The sequence below is a fragment of the Ictalurus punctatus genome, chromosome 15, assembly GCF_001660625.3.
Source record: "Ictalurus punctatus breed USDA103 chromosome 15, Coco_2.0, whole genome shotgun sequence".
Taxonomy (NCBI): Eukaryota; Metazoa; Chordata; class Actinopteri; order Siluriformes; family Ictaluridae; genus Ictalurus; species Ictalurus punctatus.
This window is the reverse complement of record NC_030430.2, coordinates 3,013,015-3,037,037: the sequence shown is the minus strand read 5'-3', so window position 1 is coordinate 3,037,037 and position 24,023 is coordinate 3,013,015. Positions and strand designations below refer to the sequence as shown.

Here is a 24,023-nt window from a genome sequence, read left to right as displayed (position 1 = left end):
TACCCTATCTGTTTTCCTGTGTAACTCCTGTCTGTGTGTCATCTCGTCTACAGTTGGCCAGCCTGACTGCGCAACGATGTCATCTTTTTTTTTCCACTTTCTTCTTTTCCCCACTGTAGTACTTCACATTTTCATTTCCCTTGATTGTTATCTAGCCTCTATTATGCTCTCCTCTAGAGCTTGTCTAATCGGAGACCTTACTGAGGTTCAGTACAATTGTTGTTTTAATCTTTTTAACAGTAGCATGAATCCATAACTGGAGCAAAGATCAGACCTACCGTGGTAAATATTCCGAGACGTCTTTTGTTCGTGCTTCTCTGATCACTCGCCTTCAACCACTGGGCCACCACTGCCCCATCTTTTTGACCTGCTGTATCACAGGGCAGCATGACACACTTGCATATAAAGCACTATCTGCCCTCTTCCACATGCATTCGACACCACGATTGGTTCGTTTCACCCTGATTGACAGAACTGAGGGAATATGCCGTCTCTCCAACCCAGAGAACACGGATGGCTGTGCCATTGACTGTAACTCTCAACGGGGTCGAACGCTTTTCTGTCGCTCTCCAATCAGGGACCTATGCTTTAGTCGTCATTAAACATTTTCAAGACAATTCGTTTCCGTTAAATATATGAAGAGAAGTTCGTTTACAATCAGAAGTAAAATTATCCATTGTGGTATTTCGTGTAGAAATGGTACGCACTGTCGATTGTACGCTGGTTTACAGTGCACTATGGGTAACAATATAGTGAACTGTCCAGGGAATATAATTTATCCTCTACAGAATGTACTGAAAAGGAAACGGACACGGAGTAAGTGAAGTAAGTAAGTCCGTCGCCTTTAGTCGGGGCAACAGTGATTTATTATCTTCGGACTTGCGTTAGGAGCTCATACTTGCTGGTTTTGGGATGATGGTCTCTTGCTTAAATTTCAGACCCGACCATTTCTAATGGAATCAAACTAGTCCATCTCCAGCAATAACCGAGCACGTTATGGTTTTTTTTTTGATGCCCTCCTTTAGAAAATGGGGGAGGATTTGAGGCCGATGGATGAATTCCCATGTACTCCTGTCTGCTTGGTCAAAGGTAGTAGTGTAATGGTGTCCTCAGGGTAAAATGGATGTGGATTGGACTATTTTCTGCCGCTTTTGCTTGTGTGTGTGTGGGTCATCTTCTCACCATATGTTAATGGCCTTCACAGGAGTGGTGAATGGAAAGGCTGGTTCAGTGGTCAAGTCTTGCCTGCAACGAAGCGGCACCTTTGGATGTTTGGTTTTGGGGTATGACTCTTTTCCAAATAGTTTTGGAGAGACTCTTTTTTTTATTATTTATTTAGAAAATCAGTTTGGGATGTACTGGTGTCTCTTCCAGAGTGGATTCCTGCCTTATGAGGAGTTCTCTTGCAATGAGCTCCCTGTTCTCAAGCCTTTTTGTCGTCAAGCTTCAGGATCTTGAAGCTTGCATCCTGATTGGCACTTCCATGAACCAGATTCTGCCAGGAACTTTTGAAGATCGACACGATGAGCTTTTCCGGAGTCGGGTGTAGTGGATGGACTGAAGAGGAGCTAACGGAATCTCACCTTTTAAAAGTTCTTGAAAGGTTCAACAGAGTATGAATGATGAAATGTAGCAGACTGGGAGAAGTCTGGCTTGTGAGAGTACTGTAACTCTGACCAGGATAAAGCGGTTGTCCATCGGTTATCCATACATGAGGCACATAAAATCATAGGGATGGAAGCTCCACTACTGAAGCTGAGTGATCCACAATAAAGAGCCTTTAGAACTTCTTCAGGCCCCCCTCCCTTTCTTGATCTGCTGCTCTGTCAGAACATTACAATAATACAATTATAGCTATTCTTTAGGTGATTGCTCTCAGTGGTGGTCTCAACAGCCCCCGCAACCCCCACCCGCCATACTCACCCCCGTGCCGCCTGTGAACAAAACACTCCTCCGCTCCCATTGTCCCTGTGCTCACATCTTTGTCTCAGAAACCCACCTTCATGGTTTTTGAGACTCAAAAGAACAGGGTTGTATGGGGGCATGGATACGAAGGAACAGAGTGCTAGTGATGCTCTGGGCATGCTGTCTTCTCTTACATTTTCAGACATGTTCTCGTATCTAGTATGTGGCTTGACCCACCTTCACCTTCAGGTTTTAATCTATTGTGAACTTGACGTGAGACTGAGGCACTGTTTACACCAGTGCATTTTGCTGCGGTTCCGCCTGTCGTCTACGCTACTCCGGCGTTTTCGACCCTCGAAAACAGAGACTTTTGGAAACACTGAAGACCCTGTTTTAGTTTGTAAACTCCAACGCAGACTTTTGAAAACGAAGGTCTTCTGGATCATTGCGTATCCTTCCCTGATTCGTCAAGCCCCTATCGTACGACCGTCACACTTCCTCGATGACCGTGTAAACAATAACATGGGGACGAAACCGCAAGCTTTGCTGGCTTTATAATTTTTAGCAGCCATAGTGCTGTTAAGTTCTGTGTTTTATAATACTGCAGCTGCCTACATGCGCAAGAGACAAGCTGTTAGGGCAATCGGCAACAAATCTCATTTCAAGCGGCGTAAGCCGAACATGGAACGCCGGCTTTGGGTTAGACCCGGAAGAATAAGTGCCAGGTGGGACATGTTTGTAAGTGCTCCATAAATCCGTCGAGTATATCGCCGTTTTTGTTTCGTCATGACTCTCAATCGATATTTTTGACCGCCATGGCCACCTTGTAATCATTACTTACTTTGAGTAACAATTCCACCTCATCGTCTGTCCACACGAAGACGTCGTTGTTGTACCTGCCGGTGACTAGCGACCGACTTCCTGTTCACACCTGTACGCGCATGCCCAGAATGCACGAATGGTCATGTGACCTGCGTTTTCGGTCGTGCAGTGTGGACGTAGGTCATTTCTGAAGCTCTGTGGAAAGTATGGAAGAGGATCGTTTTTCATTCTAAAACGCCGTTTTAAAACGAAAACGCACTCGTGTAAACGGGGTCTCGATTAGGAAACTGCGAATCAGGCTCGCAAATCCACGTCGTGTCGCGCTGCATTATGGGATCCTTTCGTTCTTTTCAAAGGGTTCTATTTTTGCTCGCACACTGTAAGAGCTGAAGGACAGTGAAAGAGTTTTGAGACTCAAAAGAACAGGGTTGTATCGGGGCATGGATACGAAGGAACAGAGTGCTAGTGATGCTCTGGGCATGCTGTCTTCTCTTACATTTTCAGACATGTTCTCGTATCTAGTATGTGGCTTGAGCGCCTATTATTTTGAGTATAAATATATCCTCAGATTCCTGTTGGCTGACAGGAGTGGAACCCGATGTGGTCTTCTGCTGTTGCAGCACATCCGCCTCAACGTCAGCGTGTTGTGCGTTCTGAGATGCTTTTCAGCTCACCGTGGTTGTAAAACGTGTTTGTTTATTTTTGGCTTACAGTAGCCTTCTTGTCAGCTCGAACCACCGGGTCATTCTCCTCCGATCTCTATGATCAGCATGACGTTTCTGCCTACAGAACTGCTGCTCTGTGGATGGTTTTGTTATTCCTCGGCATTCTGTGTAAACTCTAGAGCAGTGATCACCCTCTTCCTCGAGATCTACCTTCCTGCGGGTTTCTAACACACCTGTTTTAGATGATCAAGAGCTTCTTACAGCAGTGATTTAGCTGGTCAGGTGGGCATGATTATGGTTGGAGCTCAAGTCTTCAGGAAGGTACATCTCCTTAACAGGGTTGTTGATCTCTGCTCTAGAGACTGCTAGATCAATTTTTTATTTATTTTTTATTTTTTAAACAGTAACACGAGTAGTTGAAGTGTAACAGAGCGGCATCATGGGAGTTCGTCACTGGCTTCATGACTGCATATGTGCTTAATCCAGAGTCCTTCAAATGTTTTGCTAAATGATACACTGCATTACCTAGTTATTACCGACAGAGTGGCCGTTATCTTGATTTATCGCTGCAAAGTAAATGTTGTGTTTAAGTGCGCTTCCCGTCTCCTTTATGCCTTTCATTCAGCCTGTGGTGGGAATTTAGCCGAAATGATGGGGTTACACCCTTCTAATTCAATTGCGTTGGGCTTTATTGTGATTATACATCTTCTCAGGGGCGCAGTATAACAAAAGGCTTTTCCTGAAGATCACAAGGCACACATAGAAATAAGCTGTTGTCCAAAACACAAGATATGAGGGTGTAGCAGTCGGTATGATGACTGCAGTTAATGTGAAGCAGGAAATGTGATGTTTTGCCCCAAGAGACGTGAGCTATGGACTAATATACCTCACGTCACCTTTTCCTCTCTGTATCCTGCCCTGTCCTTTTGGGGTGTGTGCGAATGACCAATAAGGAAGGACGCACACGGTCACTGTGCAAGTATACTGCTGTTAACAGGCAACAACGTACTCCAATTGCTCTCAAGCCCTGTTTACACTAGTGAAAACGGTCCTCGTCCGCACTGGCGTTTCCGCTGTGTTTCAGAAACGATCTCCGTCCACACTGCGCGACCGAATACGCACGTCACATGACCATTCATGCACACTGGCCACGTGCATACAAGTGTACACAGGAAGTTGGTTGCTAGTCACTGGTAGGCACAACAAACCGGCATTCCCAGTTGGGCTTACGCCGCTTGAAATGAGATTTGTTGCCGATCGCTCTAATCATAGCTCGCCTCTTGCGCATGTAGGCAGCTGGAGTGTTATAAAATGCAGAATTGAACTGCACAGTGGCTGCTAAGAATGACAACAACGCCAGCAAAGCTTGCGGTTCAGTTTCCGTGGTGTCGTGTAATCAGGGAAGGATACGGAATGATCCAGAAGACCCAATCAGGGGGCGAATGTGAGCCTTCGTTTTCAAAAGTCTTAGTTTTGGTCTGTTTACACTGAAACATGAGCCTGGAGTTTTTAAACTAAAACGGGGTCTTCAGCGTTTTTCCAAAAGTCTCCGGAGTAGTGTAGACGACAGGCGTAACCGTAGCAAAAGTTATGCGCTTTAAAATGAAAATGCACTTGTGTGCACTCAGTACCTCAGATCTCTGCTCCCGACCCTTTTCTTCTCTCTCTCTCTCTCTCTCTCTCTCTCTCTCTCTCTCTCTCTCTCTCTCTCTCTCTCTCTCTGTCTCTCTGTGTACAGTATATACAGTTGCAATCAAAATGACTCAACCCCCAGTGGAAATCAGGTTTCTTGTCAAAATGTAGAGACTTTCAGCTGTTTGCGATGAACAAATCAAACAAAAGCGTTTGAAATAGTTCAACACGACGAATGCTTCAAGTGGTTTCCACAAATTCAACTGAAAATGCGACTTATGATTTCTCCAGTTTTAAAATTATTCACCCCCTTCATGGTGAGCATCTTTAGTACTCAGTAGAGCTCCTTTTACTGTTATGACCCGCTGCAAACGAGATGCAGATCTTCTGGCAGCGTTTCTGAGGAATCTTTACCCGTTCCTCATGAGCAGTGGCCTCCAGTGCAGTAATATTGTTGTGTTTGCGTGCTGCGACCGCCTTCTTCAAATCCCACCAGATATTATCTATGGGGTTGAAGTCAGGTGACTGTGATGGCCCTGTAGAATCTTCCAGGATTCTTCTGCAACCAAGCCTTGGTGGAATTTGAGGTACGTTTGGGATCATTGTCCTGTTGGAAGGTCCAGTGACGCCCAAGCGTCAGCTTCCTCACAGACGGCGTGACGTTTTCTCCTAGGATTTCCTGATACTTCAATGGATCCATCTCGCCTTCCACATGCTGCAGGTTTCCCGTGCCAGAGGATGTAAAGCAGCCGCAGAGCATCACCGAGCCTCCACCATGCTCGACTGTGGACAGAGTGTTCTTTCTTCATTCTTCTTCCTCCAGACATTCCGCTGATCCATCGTGCTGAAAAGTTCCAGTTTTGTTTCATCGCTCCACAGAACAGAATCACAAAACTTCCGTGGCTTATTTATATGATTTTGAGTGACTTTTCTTGTGCTTTTGGGTCAGCAGCAGTGAACGTCTTGGACTTCCGGCATGGAAACCTTCTGTGTTTAGTACACGCCTTACTGAGCTCACTGAAACCTCAGTGCTGTTACACCAAGTCTCGCTGCAGGTCTTTTACCGTCACTCGAGGGTTTTTCACAACCTGCCTTCTCACAAATCTGCTTGTATCCGTTGATAGCTTCCTTTTTCTGCCCCGTCCAGGTATTTCATATGTTTTCTACCCCAAGCCAGTTCAGGTATTTCATGTGTTCCAGCTCAAGCACATCTGGTGCAACTAATGAAGCCCTTGATTAGTTTAATCAGGTGTGCTTGAGACAACACCTGTTTTGCATATTTGTGCTGTTGTGAGGGATTCTGTGAGGGAGGGGGGTGAATCATTTTAAAACTGGAGAAATCATTATAAGTTGCATTTTCAGTTGAATTTGTGGAAACCACTTGAAGCGTTCTGTGTTGAACTATTTCAATCGCTTTTGTTTGATTTGTTCATCGCAAACAGCTGAAAGTCTCTACATTTGGACAATAAACAAATTTGCAATACGGGTTGAATAACTTTAATTGCAACTACTTGTGTGTGTGATGTATGTATGTATGTATGTATGTATGTATGTATGTATGTATATCTCTCTCTTTGTCTCTCAAGTCTATTTCTCTCTCACACACTCACTCATGCTCTGTTCTTTTCTCTTTTTGTTCTCTCTTTTTTTCTTTCCTGTGATTTTAACACTTATTATGCAGTCTGCGCTTTGTCTTTTTCGTGCACACACGGTGGCCATCGTGCTAACGCGCTCCGAGATCACGTAGCGTTTTCCAGAATGTTCTGGAGTGGTCGTGATGGAGCAGAGCTGGAAGGATGGAGGGAAGAAGGGAGGAGGGAGTGTGGGGGCTCAAGAGATGAGTTTGTTGTGCTTGAAGAGCTGGATCTGGGCCGTGCTTTCCCTGTCTCACTGCCAGCAGCCACACATACACACACACACACACACACACACAGAGGTGGGGAGAGGGTTGGAAAAACAAAGAAAAGGCGAACCACACACAGGCACAAACAGAAATTTGGTCTTGCATACCAATTCTTCCTGATCTGCAAAGCCACTACTATTGAGGGTGCTTGAGAGTTCAGAGTAGAGGACAGTAAGTACAGCACAGTTAGACCTCCGAGGTTATATGAAGTATTGTCGTTTGTCTCATGAGTCCACATAATACTTGTAGTGTGTAATGTGTTTTGTCTTTGTTGTGCATATGTCGGGGGTGCAAACACTTTACTAGCTACCTAGCTGACCATTATATTATTATTTACCTACCACTTTTTAACCTAGCCACTTCCAACCAGAACATGTGTCCACCGTGATATTATTATTATTATTATTATTATTATTATTATTATTATTATTATTTTTCTGTTTGACTGAATATATAACTTTAGCGGGGGTACGGTGGCTTTGTGGCTAGCACGTTTGCCTCGCACCTCCTGGGTTGGGTGTTTTGATTCCCATCTCCGCCCTGTGTGTGTGGTGTTTGCATGTTCGCCCTGTGCTTCCTCTGGGTACTCCTTTCTTCCCCCAGTCCAAAAACAATCATTGTAGGCTGATTGGCATTTCCAAAGTGTCCATCGTGTGTGCCATTGTGCCCTGCGATGGGTTGGCACCCCGTCCAGGGTGTCCCCCGTCTCGTGCCCAGAGTCCCCTGGGATAGGCTCCAGGCTCTCTGCGACCCTGTGTACAGAAAATGGGTGTATGGGTGGCTATAACTTTAGTTGTAATCTAGGCGTAAACCGGAAATCAGTTACATGAAGGATTGAAAAAGTGGGATGCCATTATCATAAGTGCATAAAAATCCTGTAACTCTTGTAGTATTCCTTGTGGCTGGCAGCTTGGTGTATAACCTGGAAACGTAGTTAATGGAAAAAAATATAGAATACATATTTAAAAAAAAATTAGGATTTTATTTTTAATTTTATATATTTTTTTAAAACATCCACCGGGTGTCCCAAAAGTCTCAATACATAGGGGGAAGAGAACACTTTTTAGCAAAATATTTCAAACATTTATTTTTATATATATATATATATATATATATATATATATATATATATATATATATATATATATATATATATATATATAATATATAATTCAGCTAGCCTTTAAGAATACCTTTTGACAAAAGAAGAATGTGATGAAATCATTCTCATGGCTGGATCAGGAAGCTGTCTCAAGATTGCGATGGACATGTAATTCCATCAGATATGTTAACATGAGTTCATCATGGGTGGGAGAGACGACTCGGAGTGTGTGTGTGTGTGTTTTAAATAGAATTGGCAATAATGTACAGCAGTGGTCACAAACCCCGTTCCTGAAGATCTACGTTCCTGAAGACGTTAACTCCAACCGTAATCGTGCCCATATTACCGTCCTATCATTGTCCGAAGAAGTTCCGGATCATCTAAAACAGCGGTGTTGGATTGCGTTCGGAGATGAAACCTGCAGGAAGGTAGATCTCAAGGGTTGTTGAGCACTGATGTAGAGGATGTTTTGCGAATCAAGGTACATTTTGCTAAAAAGTGTCATTTCCCCTCTGTTCGGAGACTTTTGGGACACCCTACGTAATTAATAAACGCACCTGTTCTCTAGGTTTTGGCCTTCCGTCCACACTGGGATGGCAGGGTTTTTTTTTTTGTTTGTTTTTTTTTGTCCAATGAAAACTGAGCTTTTCGAAAACACTCTCCCAAGTGGATAAATTAGGGAAAAAAAATCTTTGTAGTGCGGACTGAGAAAACGGAGATATTCAAAAACCGATGTATTTTTAGTAGAGCTGCACCGATACTAAATCTCTCAGCCGATACCGATAAGCGGTTATTCAGAGTGATGTCGGCCGATACCGATACTTCTGCCTTTTATGCCTTCTTATAAACGAATAATATTTCATTCCACAATTCTGAAGGAAATGCAAATAAAACCTTTATTCTCTCCATTTCCACAAGTTGTTTCACAGTAACTGGTCTCATAAACACAAAACACATTACTCCAACATGAACACATGAACTCAGTTCTGAAGATTAAAGTAAGATTATTAACTTATTGAATGTAAACACTCATATAAACACTGACTGAATTATTTGTAAAAAATCTCCTGTTAGTCTCACATTCACTCTCCAAACACAAGCGTTTCTACTTCATCACTGACATCAGACTGGTCATATATAATATCAACTTTTTATATATTAACATTCACTGGATATGAAATACACTACTCTACTAATATATTGTTCTGTACTATATCTCATTTTTATGTACTATATCTGTACTATATCTCAACGGTGTACTGGCCCTTTAAACGGTGTACTGGCCCTTTAAACGGGGTACTGGCCCAACTCGTCTTCATTTAAATCGTTCAACGATGTACTGGCCCTTTAATTCAGCGTGAGCAGCGCAGCAAAAAAAAAAAATAATTGACTCGACACCGAAACTCCCGCTTCACCGCTGCTCACTTTCGGTGTAAAATTATTATCGTTACAGAGATTACAAACTGCAGTTTTGTCGTCATTGCACACAAGAGACACCTTCTTTACACCCAGCATGAAATCAGTGTCTTTTCCCCGCCCTCTTTGGATTGACAGGATATAATCGTCCCTGATTATAAGACGTTTTTAAAGCGTGAAAAATTGCCTTTAAATGGCGACTGAAAATTGCACCGATGCACAACATCTCGAATTTTTTGTCATTTGACACGGTCATGTGACCCGTTCAACTTGAAACAAACAAGATGGTGGGCAACGTTGTCCTGCAGTCGTGCCTGCTGTCCCGTTCGATCGCTTCGTTAACGATTACCGTCACTTCGTACGGCCTTCGGGTCGCGTTTTTAAATAAACGCTCGGCGGAAGCGACGCAGGACGAAGCTTCTTCCGTTTTTACGCACGCGCAGTGTAGGGATGGAACTGTTTTTCAGACGTTTCGGCGTGGACGAGCAAGGTTTGGAAAACGCCAGTGTAGGCGGAGAGCGTTTCGAAAAACGAACACGCGTGTTTTCAGATGTATCCGGGTTAACGCGGACGTAGCCCGCTGCTCGTCTTGCTTAGTCGCTCGTTTTATTCGGAGAAACGGAGTTCAGGATCTGATTCCTCTGCTCTCTTTCCCAGCACCTGTGTGACTCTCGAGGGTTTTGGCATGAGAACATGTATGATCAAAGGAAGTCAAGCTGAGGAACCAGTTATCGGAAATCAAGTGTGTTTAATAACCCCGAGAAAACGTTCTCATGCTTGCAATGAAAATTGGTGCCTTTTTTTTTTTTTTTTTTTTTTTTTTGGCTTCAATTCACTTCAAAGTAGCTTTATTGACGTCGACTGTATTGTATTGACTAGATTGTATTATAGCACTGTCAGGGTGCGTAAATCTATCCCATAAATTATACCATCATTCAGAAAAGGGCATACAGGCAGGGCTGGAATTACAGACACACATACACACAATGTTTGCAGGACTGTCGGGATAGACGATAGAGTTCTTTACAGCGTGAGTGTTATTTTTGCTGTAGCCTAATTCTTTTATGGTTGGCTGACCATTTGTTACTGTTTTAACATCAGGCTGCCCATTTGTTAGTGTTTTTACGATGTGCATGTGACTCCAGCACTTAGACTCACTGGGCACTTTAATGGGAATACCTGTATCTCTGCTAATTCACGCAAAGCTCCAGTTAGTCATGTGGTAACAGCACAGTGCATAAAATCATGCAGGTACAAGTCCAGAGCTTCAGTTAATGTTCACATCAAACACCTCCCTAGCATGGTTGTTGACGCCAACTCGACAGTTCTTGAGATCGAAGCACCTTGTCGCTTACGGTAGCTCAAATAAGCACTCTTGACAACCGCGCTGAGCAGAAAGGCATCTCGGAACGGACAACATGCCGAAACGTGACGAGAGCAGAACAACACGTCAGGTTGCACGCCCGTCAGCCGAGGACAGGAATCCGGGGCGTCTTAAAACTGTTAAGTTTCCCTCACATATAGAGAATTGTAATGTTTCGAGGAGAGAGTAGAGATTTTTCTTTTAAGTCGTAGCGAGTAAAAGTTAAAAGTATGAAGTGACGGGGGTGGGGGGGCGGGGGGCGTGGGGGGGGGACTCGAGGAAAGATACTTAAAAAACCGTACTTTAGTTCTACTTTGTTACTTTCAATCTCTTGACTTTTTCCTTCGTAAAAACGCAGTGCTCTTTCTCTTTCTTTTGTCATCTGTAATGCAAAAACCCCTTTCTGTTCTCTTCCTGTGCGGGAGGTGAAGCTTTTTTCTCTCCCTCTTTCTTGTGATTTTACTTAAATAGGTCAGCAGCTGTTATGAGAGAGAGAGAGAGAGACGGAAGAAAATGACAAAAACACAGCCAAGGAAAACAGTTTTTGCTCACAGCGTGGACCGCATGGGGACGGTCGGGCAGAACCCTCGGCTTTACCCAGATCAGAACTTCCCTGTGCTTACTCTGGCCCAAAAGACATCATTTGATATCGTTAGCCCTATCAATAAGAAGGAGGGGGGAAAAACCCCCCACAATAGCTCCTTGTTATCCTGCTGCATTTTTCTCGCAGTTAGATATTTTGCTTGGCGCTCCATTCCGGGAACGCTCGGGGGCGGTTTGCAAATGCAGAGGTTGTTGCATAGGATCTTGTTCTGCCAGTCTTGGAACAGTGCTGGGATCACTCCAGGGGGGGTTTTTGCCAAGTTGCGTAAATTCGAACGATCAATAAATGCTGATGGGGTGAAACGCAAGCAAACATGGATGTTGGTGCCAATAGTAGCTTCCAGTTAGGAGAGAATTCATACGACGTGTCCACGCAGCGGTCATTTTCTAGAAAGGGATCACTTTTTGTGTAAAAGAAGATAAAGTTGCAATTACTTTTACAGGGATAGATGACTGGGAAAGCTGGGATTGTGGTTCTAATACATAATGTGTAAAAAAACAAAAAAACAAAAATAGTTTAGAAAAAAATAGTTGCCACCTGATGCCATATTTAAAGAATGTACAGTCAGACATGTTAAATGTTTATATTAAAATACAAAAAGTAATATTTTATTAAATGCAAAAAGTTCATTTTTATATTTTTTATGTAAAAAAAAAAATCTAGATTTAGGTTATATTTATATGGTTTTTTCGGTCAAAGCAGCTTTGTTGCCATTGGTGCAGCTTTTTATTTATTATAATTATTTCTTCTTCTTTTTCTTTATTTTCCTTCTTGTTCTACACTGGTGCAGGTTTTTATTCCCTTTTTTTTTTTTACGGCTGCTGCTTCTTTTTTATTCAGTCATTGATTAACTGTAAAATCACCAAATAAATTCAATCATCGGTTGTGATCTACCGAGGTCGGACTCTGAATCGCCCGCCAAAGCGAACCTCGTCAGGAAACGGTCCGCTGTTTCAAACCGTACCTCTCGTACACGCAAGAAACGCGCTTTCATTCACCATTTCACCGCACAAAATGTTGTCACCTTCGCCACTTTACCTCACACGCTGTGAAGTGGTCAATGCGAGAGTGTGTTTTATGAGGAAAGTGTGACTCACGACACCACACGGTCACGAAAATGCTTCTCGGCCAAACGAGCACTTACATTTCCATCCATCCAGCACCCCCCCCCCCCTTCCCCTTCTTTTTCTCTCGTGGAGTTAAAAAGCCAGAAAAGCACACCGGAAAGCACAAAGCCCTCAGTCCTGAAGACTTCGAGTCTGTTACAAAGCACGCTGACGCTGGAGACTCATTCCGTGAATGTTAAATAAACATCTCCTTAAAGAAAATCTAATATCACAGGTTAGATTAGTTAGATAACAGCTCAACGTAGAAATCAGAACTAGAACTAGCACGCTGACACAAACATGGGATTTGCCTTTCCGAGAAAGCAGTCCGAATCGAGAAATCGGCAGTAAAGCTAAATGTTTGTTTGTCTGCGTGTTACAGGTCACCAAAGCCACGTGTCACAGTGCCCGCCCAACGAGTTTGAATGTCGGGGCACAGACGTGTGTATTCACCTGAGCAAGGTGTGTAACGGCATCTCGGACTGCGTGGACGGACGCGACGAAGGCCATCACTGTCTGGGTAACTGTTCTCTCTTTTTCACTCTCCCACACACACACACACACACACTCATCACTTCTGCTCATTTATTTGAAAACGACCCTGAGATTTGGGTGTCGTCATTGCCTTCTCCCATCTTCCCATCTGTCTCAGGCTCATAAAATTTTCCCAGCTTCTAACGAGCTGCCCGCATTATCACAGGCCGCTGCTCAGACCAGCCCTGCAGACAGACCCAACTCCAATCAAATCCCCTTCACTAATACGAGTCAGAGGTGGTACACTGAGTTCCCCAGAGTTTTATTACTCTGCTGCTGAGGAAGGAAAAAAAGAGAAAGAGAGAGAGGAGAAAAGAAAAAGAAAAAAAAAAAAAGCCCCCAGGCTGTGGAGTAGCCAGTGCTCAGTCACTGAATACATTCTGGCCTTGATGGAGTCTGGGTGGATAGAATACTATTATTACACAATCTCTCTTCATAGCAATAATCTGACTTGATCCTTTTGCATGGTCATTTGGAATATTACCTAAAGGAATATCCACCATGAACAACTTAAATATTAATGATTATAATAAACACGAGATCTTCCACGGCGTCCAGGATTAACGTACTGATCAAATCCCGACTTGATCCCCTGTTGATTCGATTGATGATGAAATTCATAAAAGGGTTCATGATAAAGCTGCAGCTTAAATATTATTCCGGAGCGATTTTTTTTTGCGCCGTAAAAAGTGTAACCGTAGCGAAGCTCTTCCTGGCCCTAGTTAGTATCGACTGCCTGACTAGACTCGCATGTTATTAGGGCTGGGAGATATGACGGTATAATACTGATATTGTGATAAATGATGTCACAGTACACTTTTCTGAGATATGGTGGATATCCTGATTATAACCTTATTAAATTTGTACATCCGTATATTTACAAACTGCTTGGAAGCAGCTGATTTGATGTTCAATTTGGCATTTTTTTTATTAATGTGTTATTTGTTTACTTACAGTTGAAGTGAAAAGTTCACATATGCCTTGTAGAAGCTAGAAAATGTTAATTAAAAAAAATAAATAAATGAGGGATCATAAAAATTGCATTTTTTATTTATTTATTTATTTATTTTATTTAGTACTGCCCTGAATAAGCCGTTTCACATAAGATGTTTGCACATAGTCTACAAGACACAATAATACCTGCAGTTACACAAATGAACCAGTTCATTATTATGTTAAAGATGTGCATGATCATGAGCGTCGGTTTATATCAGTGGTGTGGGCCATTTTAAAACGAAACACCACGTTCCAAGTTTGCACCCACGCCGTGTGTGTTCTCTCCTGCTCGAAGCTCATGTTTGCGTCCAAAGTCCTGCGCTATTCTGGTTCAGCCACCCACCTCCTGGATCACCGTGCTCTGCCAATTTAGCAAGCAATGCACAGAAATGCAAAGCAAATATTTAAAGAGACTGTACGCTGACTTATGTACTTATACTGCAAATTAGTGCTCCAAGTAAAACAGCTGTTGCTGTTCTAAGATTTGTTCCAGCTTGATGAATTACGGATGTTTATCTCTTGCCACCGAGTTACATTGTGTTCCTGTCTGACCCGAATGTTTTCTGGAGTATTCCATTACAGATGTGTTTATGTAGGAGGGATTCTACTTTGTATCTTTTAATGCCATTAAAGGCCAGTAGACAGACACAACCGGTGCATGACGCGTACACACTGTTAAGCCTCTGGCTCGTAGGCGTTTAACCTTTGTGGTAAACACTTCCAGTATCACCATTAAGACCTTGCTCCGAAACACACTCGCCCATGCATGTTTGAAAGGCCTCTTTCCTCTTGGCCCATTCCGTGCATCTGGATTTACGGGAAAGTGGGCTGTTTCGCAAGTGCAGCTCGGGTTATGCAACGTGCTTCCTCAAAGGTCTCACGCTGCCCTTTCTCAGGTGCGAGTAATCATGGCTCATTCGCCGAGAGTGGGATCGAGTGGAGAGAATAGGGAGAGACCAAAGGCTGGAATATTATCACCGCCCAATAAATCTGCCCACCAGTAGATTTACTCATGTTTATAGGTGGGGAAAGAATCATGCTGTTGGTAGAATCTCCTGTAAAGGTATGGAAAGATTGGTTTACAGTTTAAAACCACTTTCAAGTCTTGTTCCAAATCCAAAAGGTAAAGGAAGCCTGAAGTTTTATTTTGTGAAAGGTTACCTAACTAAAGTATTCTGGGGAATGTGTGTGTGCCTATGGATGGATGGATCTAATTGGGATTATACATCATGACTCGACAAAATCTTGACGTATGGGTGAAACAATATTGTTTGCGAAAAGCTTCCATTGGATAAGTCTTAACTCTTAAATTATTTCTGGTGCATCCACTTGCGACATCAGAAGTGACATAATTAGTTGAATGGAGTCGAATAGTGTGTAATTAGTGTCGTGTCATCTCAATATAAATACCTGAGAGGCCCCAGAGTTTGTTGGAGAACATGTCTAAACAAACAGCATCGCAAAGAGCCATCAAAAGAAATTCGGCTCAAAGCTCTGGATAGGTTTCAATCATGGTTTGTTTACGAAAAAAAAACCCTTTGCAAACAGTAAATACGTGTTTTCTGGTCTAATGAGACTAAAAGTGAACTTTATGACTTTGGCACAAAGTGCTGTGTTTGGTGCAGAAGCCTAACACTGCTCATTACCCCGAGAACTCCATTCCCACAGGGAAGCATGGTGGTGATCGTATCATGTTAAATTATCCTCGGATTCTGGGTCGCTTTTCTGACTAACGCTCTCCTTACCTGGTCATCGACTTTGTGTGGAGTGATGGTTGTGCCATATTCTTTAGATTTTCAATAATAAATATAACGGTGCTCTGTAGGGTGTTTCTTTGTAAACAGATCCTGATTGGTACTTTTCCAGAACTTTGTCCCTGAGGACTTCACGAAGCTGTTTATTTAAGTATGGTCTCTAACAAACTCCAGGACCTTCCCGGAACAGGTGTATTTATATTGGGATCATGTGATTCTTTAATTACACACGTGAACAAAATAAGCCCCATGAGAAAAAAAGACTTGATTTTGTTAATTTACGTAGCTGACTAACAGGGCTAGCAAGTGGCTACCTGTCAGGACATGCTAAATTAGCTGGCTAAGTATAACCATGAGAACGACTGAGTAGGAGTGTTTATCACAAGACAGACTTTTGTCAATCAATATTTGTAAAGACGTTGTACAGACATTTACAGACCTGCTCTAATGATTTCAAGGGTTCAGGATGACTAACATTATGCTAGGTTTTATAGCTGCGTATATACCGTTAAGCTGTTACCGTTTATAAGACATTCCACAGGGCTATAAGTTTTGAGTGTCTCTCCCTGACATTGCATAGATCGCATCAAAGTGTGCATGTATGTGCATGCATGCAGTTGTTTGTATGTGTGTGAGAGTATAGCTGCTAGTGGTATTTGTTTGCTCGCGCTTAACATGCCTTCACTCAGCTGAAACGGCACACAAATAAAGGCAAATATCCGCCACTACGCAACAGCAGAGTGATTAGCGCTCTTAAACGGAGCTCAATAGCAATACGGAGTTCTCCTAATTTATCTGAGAACAGCTCACAGCTCTGGCAACAGGATATCAATCTGGGCAATGGCTCGTGCAATCTGTACGATTGTAAAGCCCAATATTTGTACAGCAGTGATGGATGAGCCTGCTTATGCTTAGTGCGTTTTTTTTTTTTCTTCTTTTTTCTTTTCTTCCTCTCTGAGAGCAGGAATAATGGCACGTTTATTGATTTGGCAGAAGCCTCTGGAACAGGCACGGTACTTGTTAGGGATTGTTGTGCGTACTCATTTTTGCGTTTGCAGTGCCTTGCATAAGTATTCACCCCCCATTGACTGTTTCTACGATTTGTAATGTTACGAACTGAAAAGGCTTACATTGGATTTATATATCATGAATCTACTCAAAATAGCCCATAATATTGAAATGGGGGGAAAGTCTATGTAGTTTACAAAATTACTTAGAAGTTAAAGCTGCAAGCAGCATTTTTGGCAGCCAAGCACCCAGACGCGGTGAGCCGCACATTCAGACATGTTAGTTGTTGCTAAGCAATCACAGGGAATCGGAGCAATAACGATATGCAAAGAGAGTCAATAATGATTTATAGTTTCATGCATTTGCCAGTCTGTTATGGGAGAGCGGTTTTGAATATCAGTTCCTTTGATAACTTTTGTTTAGACAGGTCTCAAGATGATGTGAGCAAAATTTGGTGAAGATTGGACAAAATTTTAAGGAAGAGTATCAAAAATGGCTCTTAGGTGGAAGCATCTTTAAGCACGTTATTGTACGTTTTGACCAGTAGTTGGCGCTGTCAAGAAATTTGTTGCATAACCTCAGATCATGGTCCTGAAGCTGCCTACCAAGTTGTGTGTCCATGCACAAAGTCGTTGCTGAGATACAGCCTCACTTCCTGTTTTGGTAGCAACGCTATCAGAATCGTTAGCCCATTACGGGCAAACCCTTTTGGAATAGTCAACATCTTTTGATAAATTTTGTGAGGCTTACTCTGAAAATGACATGCCAAATTTGGTGATGATTGGACAAAATTTGTAGGAGCAGGGAACAAAGTTTTTGACAAAATCCAACAATGCTGAAAATCTAATTAGATGTCATGGGGTGCGTTGAACTTGTCTTGACCCAGAGAATCCAGGGATGGCTGGCTTTTAAGTTTTAGGTAATTGTACTTCGAATTTAGGCCAAAATTTGACTTGATGGTGGTGCTAGAGTGTTATCAGCACTTGGCCCAAATTTGGTCAGAATGTTCCTTAGCCCCTCCCCAATGAGCGTGCCAAGTTTCACATCTTTTTACCAGACGGTTTTATGGGCTGCCATAGACACCCTAGCCAGATGATGATGAAGAAAAGGTACAATAACAAAACAACAATCTATGCAACTTCAGTGCTTGGCCCCCTTATAAAATTATTATTATTATTATTTTTATGCATAAGTATCACCCCATCCTCCACCCCTAATCGCTGTGAAACCCCTAAATTAGTTACCAACAGAAGTCACATAATTCGTTGAATGGAGTCGAGCTGTGTGTAATTAAAGTGTCATGTGATCTGAACATAAATGCACCTGCTCCTAGAAGACCCTAGACTTGGTCAAGCTATGTTAACAAGCTTCCCTCTGCATTTCTAGTTATTTTGTTTAGATCATATCTGTGTTTAAACAAATAAACAATGTCCCCCAAAACACCTCTAATGTGCACATTTTTGGTGAGTTCTTGGGCAGTTGTTCTGACCACTACTTGGTTTCGGTAGGTTCCTTCCAGTTTTGCTTTTGAATTGATTCCTTGAATATCATGTAAATCGCCAATTTCCCCCATCTTCCCATAGAGCACCATAAAATCCATTATTATAACACACCAAGCATATGGCACAAGTGCAAGTCTCGCCTTACAGGAGGCTTACTTATTCAAGGTACTGTATGTGTGTTTGTTGACATGATGTTCTGTTCTAGAACTGCTAGTCTGCTCCACCCACACCTGTACACATCCTAATAGTTTCTCTCTCTCTTTCTTTCACCGTCTCATTCTCTTTTGGAGAGAAATACACAAATATACACACACGCTGCATGCACAGGCATGCCGACAGAAATGTCAGCTATGAGAAATGTCAAAATGTAGTACACACACTGACTGTTGACTACCGCAAAGTGCCTCCCATGCTCCTCACACAAACAGACTGATTGCAGATTTAAGGGTTTAATGCAAGGCTGAAAGAGCATGAACAGATTATCATGATTCAAGCCCCAATTTCCTAATGACATGCTGAACGATTAGCCCACAGAGTCTCTCTTGGTAATGATGGCTATTCTTCAATGTTCTAGAGTTTGAAATGTTTCTGAGGATCTCCAGTAATCAGTTTGATCATCACCATCATCCACCTCTCTAGTTTCATCTGAGTTAAGTCATTCGCTGTATTTAAACGATTCACTTTCCGCTCCAAGATCGCTGCTGAAATGACCAGTGATTTGTCTAGTGGCTTCTTTTCTACAAAATAGAAAATAGCTCCTTTCATGACCGGTCTCAGACTAATTCCAATACTTGGAAAACCAGACATCTTTTTCCTAGATATATCTTATTCTATTTTCAGAGCCTAGGTTATTGGCGTTCATCGATAGAATTGATAATGTGTCTAAAAAAAAATTCAGTAGCCTTAGATTATGGCCCTTCAGGGGCTCACAGAAATGCTGATGTGTCCCCATGCAGAATTGGATTCTTACATTTTCAAGGCTCATCAGTTCATCCATTTGCAGTTCCTTGAAACTCGAAAGCATACTACTACTGCTACGGAGAAATTCAGAGGGAGGAATCCTGCACCCTAAACCCGGGAAAACCACTTCATGGTAAATGTGTTTAGCCGCCCCCCCCTGCATGGTCGGCAGCTGTGCAAGCTTGTCCGATGCTTCTTAGTTCTGTACAAATGACACGCCACGCTTCTTATAGCATGTGTGAGACGTATTCGGTGGAGGGGGTGTATTTGTGGGTGAGGAAGAAAGTGGATGGGACAGGCTGGGATTTGGACGGGGGCGGGAATTGATTTGATACGGGCTGTAGTGTTTGGCCACGTATTCTCCTCGCTTCACACACACACACCACAAAAGAGCTATTGTAGCTCTAAGGGCCATAGGCTTTGTATGATGAGGACCCCTATTGTCCCTGTGTGTGGGTGTAAGTGCGAGATGGAGGAAGACACTCAAGGTTTTTTTTTTTTCTCCCGGTCTATGAGCTCTAAGAGTAATTGATTTAGTGCTGATTCTTTTGCATTGCGTTATCACTCTATCTTTCTGACATATTCCACTCTTTCTGGTTTTCTTTGTTGTTGGAGGTGATGTGACAGTCGGCTTGTCAACGGTTTCATTTTTTGACAGGAACACACTCCTTCACTGATGATTCACCATCTTTTACAGAGTCCTGCTTGTATACATAGACAGCCTAAAGACCACCATGTGATTACTGAGTGTAGTACCACATAGAAACCGTAAAGATGGCTGTGCATGGTTTTCCTTGGATATCCTTAGGACTGCAATTGCTAAGAACAGTTTTGCACTCATGTCTCCATCATCGCACAGTAAATAACTCTAGATCGATACAATAGACTTCAATTTAAAACTATAATGAATTCTGAAATGATTCTGATGCTCATACTTATAAGTTGCTCAAAAGCCAATAGCTAATATATAGTAAGTGGTTACAGAAGAGAAAATATTTATAATCGCATGGTGTCACCCACGTGAGGATGGGTTCCCTTTTGAGTCGGGTTACTCTCAAGGCCTTTGTCATGTCGTCTCAAGGAGTTTTACCTCAACACCGTCGCCTCTGGCTTGCTCCTTAGGGAATTTTAAAAAAATAAATTTAGAAAAATAAGTGTTAAGTGCTATACACACAACATTTCATTAAATAAAATATATGGTTCTCTGTAATGTACTCTTACCGATCATTTTATTAGAAAGATGAGTACTCTTGCATGTTTATGCATTTATCCAATCAGACGTGGTTGGTGGTGCCAGACGGGCTGATCTGAATATTTCAGAAAGTGCTGGTGTAGATACAGCCCTAATAGAGTGACAGGAGATACTTCCTGGCAGGGGCCTTTGAGCTCTTCTGTACGCTAGAGTGATCACTTCTACAATCCAGTTCGACAGTCTGCTTTGACACAGCGCCACCTTTCTGCGCACCACCATACAGACAAAGAGTTGATCAGTTGCCTCAGATTGACAGTAGGACACGAGGAGATCCCTCGAGCTGGTTGCTTCAGACGACCCTTGAAATGCAACCAGATTAATTGACTGATTTACAAATTGAGGACACTGCATCTTCGGAAGAAAAGACTGATTTGGCCAAAAGACCACACCAGAATCCTCTGGCAACCAACACAGGTATAATTCAACAGACAATGCATGTAACTCACCAACATGCTAACATGGAAACAATGGCTAATAGAAAGGCAGTCTTCATAGACAAACACTTATGGTCAGAAGACTTCAAGGGCTCGAATGTTGGCAAACATAGAAAGTCAAGCACAAGCGGTAAATTCCACCCGGGAAAATGGGGGCTGCGGGCTGACCTTAAGTGACTTGCACCGTTAAAAAAAACAAAAAAAAACAAAACAACTGCTCATCAAGGTATGGGAACCAAGGGAACAGCCATCAGCAGGCACAGGATATGCAGAAATGGCTGCGACATGTACTTTCAACGTTGAGGCAGCCCTGCATGCATCCAAAAGATGTTGCAAAAACTTAACTCTCCTGGAGTCTCACAGCATGCAGGGTTTAACCCGCGATCCCTGCACCATGAAGAGAAAATATCCCACAGTGCAGCATAAAGCTGACGTGTGGATGCAGCTCTAGTGCTAATGACTGTATGAACAACAGCACATTCACGGTCGGCTAGAAGAGGGTTTAAGGCCTAAGATCTGGGTGCCAGACCCTGCCATCCATCTGGGACAACCGATCCTTCCGGAACAGAAGCTGCCACGGTCTGCCCACCAATATTCTCAGAAGTATGGGAAACCAAGGTCTGGCTGGTCATTGGGGTGCTACATGGAGCACCCTATGGTTGCACTGGGTGATCCTGTGTAGAGTCTTCCACAACAATGGGATAGGAGGGAATGCATAAAGTAGGCAGTTCAGCCATTCGTGAGCCAGTGCATCCAGTCCCATTGGGCTGGATATCTCCATCCTCGCGAATCATAGCCAACAGTGAGTGGTTGCTCATAATGCAACAAGATCCACCTCTGCTTTGCCAATCTGACGCCATATGCTCTGCACCACTTCTGGGTGAAGCCTGCATTCTACGGTCCCTTATGGGAGCATCTGCTACCTGGTTGTTGGACCCAGGGAGGTGACTGCCCTCAGGGACGCTAGTCGGGGAAGAGACCAGGTGAGAATTCTGTGAGGGAGACGCAAGGACTTGACCCACCTTGTGCCACCCTGCTGGTTCAGGTGAAACACAGTCAAGGTATTGTCAGACTGGTCGAGCACATGATGACCTGCTAGATCTGGCAAGAAGTCCCGCAGGGCTAAGAAAACCACATGTAACTCCAGGAGGCTGATGTGGTCTGTGGACTGATGTGGAGACCAATGGCCAACACATCCCTGTGATTCCACGTTGCACCCCACCCAACAAGGGAAGGGTCGGCCCTGACCACCTCCCGGCGAGAAGGAATGACCTCCCGGCGATTCCAATGTCAACGCATGAACACAACGGTGGGAAACAGATATCAGCCGATGACCATGTCTGGTGGGGTTCAACTTCAAGTTGTTCCACCACTGGAGAGGCCTGAGGTGGTGCAGGCCCAGCCGAATCACCGAAGTGGCAGCAGTCAGCATTCCCATTCGCTGCAGGAACACACCGTATGGCAACATCACTCCCAGCCGGAAACGAGAAAGGAGCTGTAAAATCTTGTCAGCCCAAGCATGTGACAGGGTAGCAGACATTATACGGGAGTTCAGAGGCATTCCAGATAAAGGCAATCGATTGCACCGGACTCAGGCAACTCATCATGTTCACCGTGAGGCCTAGTCTCTGCACATGCTCCAAAAGCTGTCTGATGCTGATACCTCATGTGGGCACAAATCAGCCAGTTGTTCAGGTAAAGCAGTACCACAGTGGATACAGAGCCACACACATGCATCTTGTGAAGATACGAGGGGCCAGGGACAGACCGACTGGAATGACTCTGAAATGATGAGCTTGGTTTTTGAAACTGAAACATAGGAACTTTCTGTGTTGAGGTATGATTGGAATGTGAAAGTCGACGCTTGTAAACCAATCCCCCATTATAACAGACTGGATAACGTTGGCCATGTGTAACATTTGAAAAAGCAGAGTCTTCTGGAACAGGTTTAGATGCCTTAAATCGAGAATGAAAACCAGTCTCTTTTTTGGAACAAGAAAATAAGTTGAATAAAAACCGTCCCTCTGAACAAGTGGGTGTACCTTTCCTATTGCACCCTTTCCCAACAGAGAACAGATTTCCTGGGAAAGAGCCACAGAACAAGCTTCATCCCTAATCAATGTAGGGACAAGCCTTGAGCACTTAGGGGGCCGGTATCGAAACTGCAGGGCGTAATCCCTGCTCAGGGTGGTCATAACCCAGGGATCCACCAATTTGTTCTTCCAATACTGTGGGTGTTGCGTTTACAAACAGACAGCGGCCGGCCCAAGCACCTCAGGATTTATTGTTGCAACCTTTTGGTGGTGGTGGGGGGGTGCTGGTGTGGATCCCCTGGCTGTTACTGATGAGGAGGTCGGAAACCTGTGGGATCCTCTGCCACCCCATGCCCCTGTGAGCTCTGAGGTTGCAGAGTATGATGCTGGCGGAAGCGATGGTCTTCATATGGTGGTTTCCAGAACGACGGCAAGCTTGTGTAACTGGTGGCACTTTGAAGGCAGTATTGCGCTGCACCTTTGTCAGCTGGTGAGCAGCCTCTGTTAATTTCACCCGCTTTTCCAGTAGCTCCATAACATTAAGCCCAATGAGGAGCCCGGGAATGATGGGAAGATCCCGCGGAGTCCTTTTATAGTCTTCAAGCAGTTTCGCCTGAGCAAGTGACACTTGGTGGCGCACCGCCAGGAGTGTTGCTGTAAGTGTACCCAGCTCGCGGGTCACATGGCCCATGGCCAGGAGTGCCGTCTGCAGGAACCAGGAGACTGAGGGATCAACCTTTTGCCGACTCCAATGTACTGGAAGTAGCGAGGAGCAATTGACGGTCCGTATGTTCTGCACAGGTTATGTAGGCAGCAGAGTCGTATGCTTTCTTTAGGAGTGAGTCTGTGCGGCCACATTGGGTGCTGGGGCATCACACGTTGCCCCATAAACCTCGTCGGGCGACACAACTGGGGCTGCTAGAGATGTAAAGAATACATCCAAGTCAGGCTGACATGAAAGAAAAGTAGGGTTAGGAGACTCCTCCCCATTTCACAACCCTGACCGACCTGTGTTATAGCCACAGGCGTGGC

At 43.6% G+C, this 24,023-nt stretch overlaps 1 protein-coding gene across 2 annotated transcripts in view; it reads left to right on the top strand.

The window, feature by feature from the left end:
* The window catches only part of lrp1ab (low density lipoprotein receptor-related protein 1Ab), a 152,368-nt gene that overhangs the window by 44,326 nt on the left and 84,019 nt on the right, over positions 1 to 24,023 (top strand). For both annotated transcript variants that reach the window (XM_017487059.3, XM_053686225.1), the window contains exon 3: positions 12,901 to 13,038. In XM_017487059.3, coding sequence (XP_017342548.2) covers positions 12,901 to 13,038 — 138 coding nt within the window. The remainder of the gene's footprint in view (positions 1 to 12,900; positions 13,039 to 24,023) is intronic.